Raw genomic sequence first — 12,229 nt, 5'->3', positions numbered from 1 at the left:
AGCACACACCAGAAAATGTAATGAGACACCAGGAGCAAAAAATGTAATGCCCCATGACACTTAATGTCACTGAATATAATCATCATGCATGTTGCTACTGGTCACTGCATATGTTGAAATATATTAGGAACCATGCACTGTGCTCTGGTTTTTATTTCTAATCTGTTTTATTTGATCTATTTATTTTTCTAATTGCTGGTTGAGACCAAAAATAATTGACTTTATTACTCACTGGTTGCAATTTGCAGGTTGAAAAACATTGCCTTAAATAAACTGTCATCTACTTTTGGAAACTCAGAGTAAAACCTCGTGTGGGTAGTGATGACCCAGAATAATTCCATCCTTATTTAGGCATGGGAAGTGGGGTGCAATCTGTGTACCCCCCCCCACCCGCCCCCACACCAGTCACCAAAGCCTGACATTCAAATTGTATTTACATGTCCAGGGTGCCAGGTCTACTCTCCTGCTCAAGGAAGAGGCCTGTAGGGGAAAACATTCCAATTATAATTATATTAACCAACTAAACGTTCATTTAAAAACATGAGTCAGAAGTCAGAGATATCAGAAATGTGAGGAAAATAGCCAAAGGATGTGTCTAGATCAGTGGTTCTCACCTTCTGGCCCTTTAAATACAGTTCCTCATGTTGTGACCCAACCATAAAATTATTGTCGTTGCTACTTCATAACTGTAATGTTTCTACTGTTATGAATCGTAATGTAAATATCTGATATTCAGGATGGTCTTAGGCGACCCCTGTGAAAGGGTCGTTCCACCGCCAAAGGGGTCGAGACCCACAGGTTGAGAACCGCTGGTCTAGATGGAGTCATTTTTATTCTACTTCCTTAGCATGTATGTGACAATCCGTGGTTTTAATTGGTTCTATTGCATTTTAATCCATTTCCTTATCCACTCTCTGTATCTCTTCTACACCGTCTATGTAACTTCTCCATCTCTAGAGCTTCTACTAGATGAATGCTGAATAATCCTCTGTGCCTACATGACTAAAGGGTTAGCAAAGCTTTTCTCCTCTGAATCTTATTTTTTATGTCATCTCTGTTTTTCGTTTTTAAAAGGAAACCTTGTATGTATGGAATGAACCAAAATGGTGCATTAAAGGAATTTCTTTGCCTGAGAAAAAATTGTCAACCTGTGAAACAGTTGACTTTTGGCTAAAAGTGGGAGCAGGTGTGGGAGCTTTCACAGCTGTTTTGCTGGTGGCTCTAACTTGCTATTTTTGGAAAAAGAATCAGAAGTAAGTAACCTCATTGGATCTTTTTTGTGAAAATTTTAGACTTAATCATTATATCCAATAGTTTCTCTCAGAGACATAAGGAGTTTCTTCTAGCGAAGGAGTTATAAGAAAGGCCTTAAAGAAAGCAAATGGAAATAATTATAATTCTGACAATATAGAGATCATAGAACATCAGAGATTATTGAATTTGATCCATTTATACAAAACAAAAATGGTGACTCAGGTTTGAGATCAGAATGCCATTTTTTTTTTTCTGTGTCTATTTTTCTTGTCCTGACATGATATATTCTTGCCCCAACTTTCCTTGTTTTTCTTTTAGTTTCTTGTGGGAAGATGTTTGCAAAGAAACAAACTAATTGTATAAGCAGATAGCAGCTTCATTTATTCAAGAAATCCAAGAATCTAGAGTTGAATATTGAGTCTAACTCCTGATTTATATTGCAGTGTTACATGATTTGACTCTTTTAAAACGATTTATGTGTCAATGGGGCTGTGAAGGTTCTATATAATAATACCTCAAGACAGTTGGAATATCTGTGGCTTTCTAATAGAAAGGGGTGAGTGATAGAAATGGTAAAGACCAAATCAATTGCCTATATGGTATTCTTAGTCTTATGACCTGAATTTTGGAACACTGTATGGTAAATTAGCTTCCAAATATTTATAAATTAAGAAAATGCATTTAGAACTCAAGGTTTCTCTTTGTTTTTCAAAAATTCATAATTGGACAATTTAGTCCATGTAAAAGGATGATAGAGTTCACTGTATTGCATTGATCCTCTGAAACCCTGAAAAAGATTTGTGTGTAGATGGTACAAAAATGAGAACATATAGTGCAATAGCTATAGGTGAGGGAAATTTGTTGGTAGAGCAACTGTACTACAAGACAACTTAATGAGTTTGTGTGTGATCACTTAAAAAAAGTACTATTTTATATTAAACCCCCACTTTATCTATTTATTTACTACTACTTAGGTTGGAGTACAAATATTCCAAGTTAGTAATGTCAACTAACTCGAAAGAGTGTGAACTCCCAGCTGCAGACAGTTGTGCTATCATGGAAGGAGAAGATAATGAAGAGGAAGTTGTATATTCTAATAAGCAGTCACTACTGGGAAAACTCAAATCCTTGGCCACAAAGGTGAGAGCAGAATTTTAACCTGGTCATACTGTGCATTTATAAATTAGGGGCCATAGCAACCTAATAGTAGCATTCCTGCAAGCCCTGTCAGTCAGCATGTCTATATTTCTGTCAGCATTTATCTAACAAAAATGCTCTTAGAAGTACATAAGGATATAAATACAAGACTATTCACTGCAGCATTGTTTTTGCTGGTTAACCAAGCAGAAACAACCTTAAACACCGTAAGTATGGAGTTAGATAAGAAATGTTCATTTAGCAACGTAATTAAATACTGTGTAACCCTGCAGCTATTAAAGATATAAATACCTATGTCAGTAGATCCAAGATAAAGTAAAACAAAACAAAACACATAGACTGTCACATTGCTAATAAATATACATTTATATTAGTATTTGCATAAGGAACTACTAACAGTAGTTGCTTTTTGGCAGTTTGAACTAATGGGTGTCTTTAGTCTTTGGAATAAGACATTTTTTGTCATGTTTGAATTTTCACAAAGATAATGTATTATAATATTAAAAAAGAAAATTTTAATGAAAGATCTCATGTACATTTATACTTTTCTTTAAAAAAATTTTATAACGAGATTGCTTCATGCAGGGAAAATAGAAGTTATGTAAACTGCTGAGGCAGCAAGTGTACCTTATCAGATGCCAGCACATTTGTTGGCTTTGAAATGATTACCATATCCAGACCGATAACATGAAGCCTTAAATATTATTTATAAACACATTTTATTCACATTCTTCACTATTGACTTAAAAGATAGAAATGACCAGTTTATCCACTCAGGATTAAAAATAGAATCAAACAGAAGAAAATATGCATTTGAAATGATTTTCACAAGGAAGGACAAGTGACAAAAGATGAATTTATTGAAAGTATTTTAGTAACCAGTTCCTTTTACTCCTAATTTCACCACATGAATCTATTATAGAGGATCATTTGAAAATAAAATGAATAAGCCATATTCCTCTTCTACTAATGGTTATTTAATAATTCTTTCCTTCTTTTTATTTTTAAAAAATCCTCACCCAAGTATATGTTTATTGATTTGAGAGAGAGGGGAAGGGGGGAGGGGGAGAGAGAGAGAGAGAGAGAGAGAGAGAGAGAGAGAGAGAAACATCAACTGGCTGCCTCCTGTATGCACCCAGGCCAGGGATCTAACCTGCAACCTAGGTATGTGCCCTGACTAGGAATTGAACCCGCAGCCTTTTGGTGTATGGGATAACTCTCCAACCTTCTGAGACATACTGGCGAGGGCTATTTTTCTGTTCTTAATATGGTAGTTTAGCAAGGATACTATTACTATGGAATAGTAATATGAAGTGCTTGTCATGAACTGATATTTTACCCTACTTTCAAACTAACAAGTGAGCCTGCCATAGTTTCATAAACACTTTAGAAGACATGAGATTCCTATTCAGGGACCAAGGACATTTTAGCACTCACAGCAGAAGCATTAACTAGAGTATCAGCAATTATACCAGTTCCCAAAGTCCCACTTCCAACAGATTTAAGGAGAATGGCAACCAAATTGATGTTAGAGCATCTGGTGGGTATGGTAGACCCAGTAATCAGTTAAATTTTGAGAGATTAACACTAAGGCATTTGCCTTCATGGGAAGGTGACAGGGTGCCTCTGAAAAAAAATGATGACTAATGTTCCTCCATTCCCCCTTACCTTTTATTTTCTAAGGTACCTCCTCCCAAGTGCCTCATTATCAGATTGCATTGTTGTTCTTCTGCCATAAAATCAGTTTATCCCAGTTTAGTAGCTAAAACTTCACCTTATTTATACTCATCCCCTATTGGCACCTAAACCTATGTTCCAGAACATTCAGGTGAAAGAGGGACAAGGGCATTTAAAAAAACATAGGACACCCAGTGTGTCCCCCATCTTTGTCCATGTAGGCATAGGAGGACTTGATGAGCAGTTTATTCCACCAAGTGGCCCATATCCTTTTGGCCTAGGATCATGAAAGTCCAACAAGATAATACAAGTGGCTAAACCAGAATTATATTTGAATCTTCTGGGATTTTTCTGGAGAGGCTATCACCCTAGGGGTTGCTGTTGGGGTAAATAAGGATACATCATACCTAGGAGTGTTCAGAGCAAAATCTTATAATGTATATAACCTTATGTAGACTCAGTTAGTATCTTTACCCCAGTTCTTTCCATGGAGTAGCCAAGAGAAAATGATCCCTTTCTGGGGACAGCCATATTAAATAACCACACTGCCTTACTAAGATGTGTGGACCAGGAAGAAGTGAGGGAGATAGAGTCAGAGATATTTTTTAGTCCATTTTTGAGAAGGCCATTCCAATGCTCAAGAGCACTATATTTCTTTGGATGGGAGGAAGTGTGGGAGGCCACTAAATACCCCTACTTTCAGACCAGTACTGGGTAGCTTTTGTGATGAAAAGGACACCATTGCCAGACTTTAAATGGTCCACAAAGCCACAAATATTAAGCAGGTTTGTTTCAAGAGCCATAGTGGTATGGCTAGAGTTAGCTGATCATACTGGAACAGTAACATCATATCCTGAACAGGTGTCAGAAGTGGTGAGGTACCACTCTTAGCCCAGAGAGGTAGACAAAGGTCTGATGTAATCTATTTATCAGGAAAACTGGTCAACTTTTGGCATGGATCCCAAGTCTGGCATGCTGTGGTAATCTCTGCATCAAAAAAACAGAGTGCTTCATACTCAGTCTGTACAGGCAAGTTCATTGCTATGTTGGGCAGAATGATGGATCCATGCAACATTTGTGGCAGACTGTCTGGTGCAGTCTCTATCAGCTACTCAATTCTATTCGGTATTTTCAGACGATGGGACCTTACTGTGGGCTTCTACATGAGTGACCCAGATGATTTGATAAGCACCTAAGATTTGTTTCCAGGGTTTGATGCCCCAAAGAAGGGTGACTAATATACCAGCCTGTAATTTTTCCACGTGTCAGACCAAACAGTTTACTGACTCTATAATAGCTTAAGTCAGTAAAAATATAGCAAGTCCTATCAAGAGACTATATTGACTATAGCCATGAGAATGGCTTTGGGCTCTGCCCATGGTGCTGGGCGATCGTGTAGATTTTCAGTATGTATACCTGGTGCTGAGATTAGTTAGCTGCGTCAGAACCCTTGGGTTTCAGCTCAACCAAACCATCAGTGAACCAGGCCCAGGCATATAGCAGAACGTCGATGAATGGAGGGCTCCGTGGAGCTCGTGACTTTGTATTGATTGGTGAGATAGAGAATAACGTTTTTCCCAAAGGGTATGCTGCCACATTTTAATATGGGGCGGAGATGCTGCTGGGGCCAGACCAGCTGTATCCTTGAATATACTACTTATACTTGACAAGTGATGCTTATGTGCCCTTTCAACCTTGTTGATTCACCACGAATGGGACTGTCAGACTTTAGAGTCACAAGGTGTGCGTGAAAATGGCATTTCGTTTGGACAGAAGCTCAGTAATAAGCTTGTCACTTTTTTTTTTTTTAAAAAAGAGTAACCATGTTAAGGGGGTGACGAGTCTAAAACCCCAAAGGATGCCCCTGGGGGAAAGCCTGCTTTCCATCGCCAGAGTTTCTAATGGGCAGACTCTCAGCTTTCCTTTCTAGTTCATGGCGCTACCTGGAAGCTCTTTCCTGTAATATACTTTGAGCTCCTTGAGGGCAGACGTTTTGTATCCCTAAAGTCTAGTGCTGCTCTTGTATAACAGAGTGGGTACTTAATAAACATTTGAATTACCAATGGCTATTTAAAAAATTAAGTCTGGTAAACATGAGACTCCAAGCAGCTCTCACGGAGCCAGTGAGTTCGAGGGCTGAGATTTGCAGTCTGCTTCCCCTGGGACTTGTCATCTCCGCAAAGGCTGGGCCAAGCTGTAGGTTGGTGTGCACACTGTGATTTTTTTTCTGTAACCCTGTCCCTGTAGCCTTAACGCTTGTCTGAAGTCTTGGACTTCTCCACTCAAATGAGAGACAACACCAAAGCAGCCTCATTCTTCCTGACAGATACTCAATGTCAGCTTCCTATTATTTCCTCATTTTACTCGTCTACTTTAGAACACATCCACTTGCACCTAGGGCTGGTCTGCCTCCTATTTCCTTATTTTAAAAATGACCCTTGTCCTCTTCACCTTTATTCCCTTCGATAGCATAGTTCCCTATCTCGTTCCAACAGCCTTCAGAAAGCTTTTTCTGACTTTAACGGTGAAAACATTGGGAGAGATTACACCTCTTATCTCTTTTTCTCCATTAAAGAAGAATTATTTATTTTAATAGATTACATTTTAAAATCATTTTTATTAAATTTATAGGAGGTGACATTAGTTAATAAAGTTATATAGGTTTCAAGTGTATAATTCTGTAATACATCATTGGTATATTGTATTGTGTGTACCACCCAAAGTCAATTCTTCTGTCACCATATATTTGGCCACCTTTACCCTTTATTAACCCCCACTCCCTTTCCCGCTGGTAACCACCATACTGTTGTCTATGTCTATGGGTTTTTATTTGTTTTTCCTGTTTATTCATTTGTTCTTTTCAGTTTTATATCCCACACATGAGTGAAATCATATGGTTCTTGAGTTTTTCCCATCTGACTTATTTTGCTTAGCATGATATTCTCTAGATCCATCCATGTTGGCACAAATGGCAGCATAACAGGCTACATTTTGAATGTGTCATATAACAAACACCAGTTGTGATATATTTGAGTTAAAATTTTTATTTATTATCAAAGAAGATGTGTTTTTCATATTTTTGGCATGTATGTGCCCAAAATATTTTCCTAAATTGATCTATGTCTTCGTTTGCCTTATTTATTTCTGCCAGCCTTTTTCTTATGTTTAGCCTATGTTATCTTGAGAATATTTAGTTTCTGTCAGTTCTAGTTTGTCCACAATTCACATGGCAAGGTCATCTATTTCAGTACCCAGGTCAAATGTCCCCTTAGGAAGATCTCAGTGGGTTATTCACAAGAATAACAGCTACATCTTTTGGTATCTATAGCAGTCATATGTTTGCTCCTATTTTGGATTGTCTGTCTTATATTCTGGATTTCAAAAACATCCTTCAGGGCAGGCCTTCTATCTGTTTTATATTGGACACCCTTATTTGAATGTAAAAATCCTAATTATGAGTGGCAGGCACCTAGATTAAAATGACTGCCAGAACTTCCCTTCTGGACATGTAAGATCCTAAAATCTTATTGGAATTTTAATGAGTTGATTTTGTTTTAATATATTTCCTTCATAGGAAAAAGAAGACCATTTTGAATCTGTTCAACTGAAATCCTCAAGATCTCCAAATATATGAAAAGACTGTGCTGTTGCTTTCAGACTGATGAATAAAGAACCCTGCTCTCTAGTTTTACAAGACCATAGTCTAGAGCCCACCCTCGTACCCGGCACTTTGGTGATGTTACAGAGGAGGCCATGCTGCTAAAAGGGAAGGAGGTTGAAATGTTTGATTGCCTTATCACATGGTCAAGTATCTTGCCAAAATAGGAAAGCAAATGGTTTGGGTCTCAACTGAAGAGGAAGCTCAACTCAGGAAGAGATTTACCTGTATATACGCATAACTGAAAGATTCCAGTTATATACACCTAACTGAAAACCAAGGTTAAGCCCACCAGTGCACTGTTGATGCATGCCATATAATTAATGGGTAACTTTTATTATTTATAACTTCTACATAAAAAGTGTGCTATGGAGGGCAGAAGGTCGCATATGCATTGTGATCCCATTTTTGTCATTTCTTTGTTTATGTTTTAGGGAAGATTTGAAAACTTTTTAGAGGTATAGTTATTTTTTCCCCAATATTTATTTTCCTGACAAGACCTTGAAACATCTTTTTTTTTAAAAAAATTAAAAATGATGAACAAAGAAAGACAATAAACTTTTTTTTTTTCCATAGGGTATCTTTCTTGATTTCAGAAGCCTAAGTAAGCAGTAATTTTTTAGGCAGAATCAGCATATGCTTGGGTTATATCAAAACTTCTAATTGCCTTTGAAATTCCATTCTTGTTGGAACTGGTAAGATGAGCTTGACTAGAGGTGTTGAAGGAATATTTAGGGGGAAAAAAGCAAGGAGAAACCTTGACTTTCCATTAATACAAACAAGTGACACTATCATAAATGTCAAATGGCTTAAACAGTTTATGTAATGCTCAAAGCATGATTTAAAAATGAGTGGGAAGGCCTGTTTATCAAATCACCTTGCAAAATCATGAAGAAGGTGGGATGACTTGTGTACAAGTACAGATAACTGTACAAAGGTATTGGAATAATTTTGTGGTCTCCAGAAAATGGCAGTGGGATATTTGCCCTTGGTCAAGCATCAAAAGTTATCATTCTGCTACAGGATGTAGAGGATTATGACTTCACAGAGTTGTGGTTTTTTTTTTTTTTTTTTAAAGTCAATAAGGCAGGAATTCAATTTTAGAAAGTTGCTTATAACGGTATTCATAAGAAGAATGTGGCTACACCATTAACAGTCATGAAGTAAGTGTTGTCGTTCTTATTCAAAAGTGATCCAGATAATTATGATATTTCCTATGATGAACAGATTACTAGTATTAGCACGACTTCAATATTATTTATTGAAAGCAGTTTGAAGTTGGATTTGACCAATTTTGTTTTAGAACTGACAGAAAGGGGATTTTCCTGGCCATTGATGATCTAAGGTCCTCTGGTTTGTTTCCAGTGAACAGTAATCTTTATAGATCTTAACCCATGTTTTTAAAAAGACTGGTGGTTAGCTGAGAGAAGCAGGGCCATGAGCAGGGTGTGTTGAATGTTTTGCCCCACATCTTTCAATAAGGTATGATTTGTAACTTTTGATTTAGCAGGTTATGTCTCTGTTTTTGTGGAAAGTGGGAGAAAAATAAAGAATTATGTTTATCTGGCTGGTGGGTAAAACACTGGATGATGCTGTTATTGTTGAATGAATGTGTGTTTTGTGTATATCTCTACTGTTGGATTCATGGGCATATTGCCATTATTTTATTGTTGGGTGTGAGATTCATGGAGGGCATCACTTAATATAAACCTTTTACATGTTTAATTTTTAAAAATCTTATTATAAAGAAGAAATTATTTTGGCATTGCTCATTTTTATCTTACTAACAGTGCTGATGAGTCTATCTCCATTTTTGGTCAAAATTTAAGCAGAAGAATGAAATACATTTGAAACGCACCCTTTTAGAAGAACCCGGGCAAAGTTGTACAACTGGACAGAGTCAGGAAGTTCCTGCACAGTCACCTGTCACTCTCTCTTCATCTTCGGCTGTGCTCAACATGCATGTTCCAAGCCATAGAGATAATTGGGATTTGCTCCCAGGTAGCTTCTTTCTTCTCCTGTCACTGGGCTAAAATCTCTGACATGTCAAAAATGCCTTACATTTTAATGAACTCTCTGAAAATGTAGTTGGGATTGAAGAATTTATTTATTTCTAATTTTAGATATTAAATAGATTTTGTCAGCTCAGTTCCATTTTTTGGAATGGAGTTCCTTTTTTTTCTTCCTGTGGATCCCAGTACTTGTCATTTTATTCCAAGCACTAAAGAAGTATGACAGAAAGAATAGTATGAGGAAACTATTCCGACCAACCCTGGGTATAAAATTCACTTTAGTTTTAGGTCTTGCCTTTGCAACGCTCAGTAGGATGCTGAAGGGTGTAAAGAAATTAATCATGTTTCTATGACTTTTAATTGATATTTATTGTTTCTTTTCCCCCTGAAGTGGTAGAAGTAGTTATTTTTTATTTTTCTAAAAGGCACGGTTTTGAAGCCTTAAATACTTCATTAAGTCAACTGCCACCTATAATATCTCTTAGCATTCTGTCAAAATATATTTAAATCAGTTTTCCACTGGATGGGACCATGTCTTCTATGGATAAAGTATATCATGACATTTAACAATGTTGAGCAATTTGATATGTGTTCACTTGTTTTAAAAGACTGAATTTTATTCTTGTTGACTTTCCCCCTCTTTGGTTACTAGCAATTAAGTCCTTTCCAGGATTAAAAATGTTTCATAGTATTTTTGTGTAGACTTTCATCATTATTTTCTTTCCAGGGAGAAACGGTGTTTAAATGGTTATGTGGAAGAATGCTTGGGTCCAGTCATTTACCAACTGGGGTCTCCAGGTGTTGGGTTATGATTGACTATGGTTTTCAAAATCAATATGACCAATTGTCCATTGACCTATATTAATGCTACTTTCTGTGATTCCCCGGCATTCCTAATGGGAGACTAATTTCCTGTGAATTAGGGTGGGAAGATGGGTTCTTTGGCAAGTTTAAAGTCAGTGTGTTGCTCACATTTTTCTTTTTACATAAAAGATATGGAGAGTAGATCTTCAGAGGACTTCAAATATCTTCACAAATATTTTATAGTAACCATGAATATTTTCTCAGGTTTAGAGGCCCAGATCATACTAGTAAATTAAGGTTGCCCTAAAGAAAAAGTCCCAAGGGGAATAAATTTAAAAATAAAAAAGCCTCAACACCCAACTCACTCCTTGGATGTTAAAATGAACTTCACAGTAATTGGCTAGAGATTATACTCTGCTGGATTTTATTTCTCTTAGTTTAACATTTTCAGATGTGTTCATTTTAGGATCATCAGTGAAGGAAATAAAACTTTATTATGGGGACAAATAACTGGAATTCAATTGATATTATTATTGTAATTGTCTAGGTCAGAAGCCAGCAAACTTTTTCTGTTAAAGGTCAGATAGTAAATATTTTTGGCTTTACAGCACACATGGTCTCAATTGTAACTCCTCACTGCCATTGCAGCATGAAAGCAGCCGCAGACAACATGTAAACAAGTGGGTGTGGCTGCATTCCAATAAAAGTATTTATGTACACTGAAATTTGAGTTTCATTTAAATGTCACTTATAAAATATCATTCCTCTTTTTTAAAAAGAATATTTTATTGGTTGTTTTTTTTTTTTAGAGAGGAAGGGAGACAAAACATGGATGTGAGAGTACATCATTGATCGGCTGCCTCCTGCACACTCCTGCAGGCTCCCCACCAGGGATGGTGTCACATTGACTGGCCAGGGCAATATCAATTCTCTTTTTATTTTTTCTCCCAACTATTTAAAAGTCGAGAGGCATTCTTAGCTCAGGATTTGACCTGCGAGCTCTGGTTTGCTGACCCCTAGTTTAGATCACCAAAACCCACAAGCAAAACTGTTCACACTTTAGGAGCTACCACCTTAAACATTTCTGAAGTCTTTAGAAATGTTCAAAAAGAAAATAACCTATCACCCTCCCTAGATGATTTAATCAGTAGTTAAAGACAAAGCCAGATACTCAGATTCGGAGTTCCTTTTACAGTTCTTGGACTTGGTTATGGTTATTGGTCAGCAACTGGTAAAACCAAAGCAAGTGAACTGGCTCAGAGTAAACCAGCAAGATTCATTTAAAAGCCTTTTCTCATTGAGGTTTATATAACATTTGTTGCTAAGGTAAGTGGATTTGGAGATAATATTCAATTTTGTAGACAGATCCATTTAAAGTAACCATTTGGAAGTGGAGGGTATTGGAGCTTCAGTGCAGATTCTAGATCCCCGGCCCTGGAGAGGGTCTTTGCATTTAGACAGGGCACACCTCAATCCTCACACATTTACCAGATTGTGTTTTAAGACTTACGGAGCTGCAAAAGACATTTAGGATTCTTTTAATGATTGGTGGGGCCAGAGAGAGATCGCCAATTTCCTTGAACAAAATGTCCCACTAAGGCTTTTACTTTGCTGTACTTCTTTCTCATCTTATTCATAACTCTTGGAAGAAGAGCTTTGTCTAAAA

The 12,229-nt window shown here is 37.0% G+C and overlaps 1 protein-coding gene across 1 annotated transcript in view; it reads left to right on the top strand.

The window, feature by feature from the left end:
* Positions 1-11,288, top strand: part of ELAPOR2 (endosome-lysosome associated apoptosis and autophagy regulator family member 2) — a 131,905-nt gene extending 120,617 nt beyond the window's left edge. Inside the window, exons 20-22 of the mRNA XM_059712198.1 lie at positions 1,075-1,253; positions 2,229-2,394; positions 7,664-11,288. Of these exons, the coding sequence (XP_059568181.1) occupies positions 1,075-1,253; positions 2,229-2,394; positions 7,664-7,723 (405 nt within the window). The 3' untranslated portion in view covers positions 7,724-11,288. The remainder of the gene's footprint in view (positions 1-1,074; positions 1,254-2,228; positions 2,395-7,663) is intronic.
* Positions 11,289-12,229: the final 941 nt, after the last annotated feature.

This window comes from Myotis daubentonii, chromosome 10 (genome assembly GCF_963259705.1).
Source record: "Myotis daubentonii chromosome 10, mMyoDau2.1, whole genome shotgun sequence".
Taxonomy (NCBI): domain Eukaryota; kingdom Metazoa; phylum Chordata; class Mammalia; order Chiroptera; family Vespertilionidae; genus Myotis; species Myotis daubentonii.
Note: the sequence above shows the minus strand (reverse complement) of the source record. Positions and strands in the feature narration are given on the sequence as shown.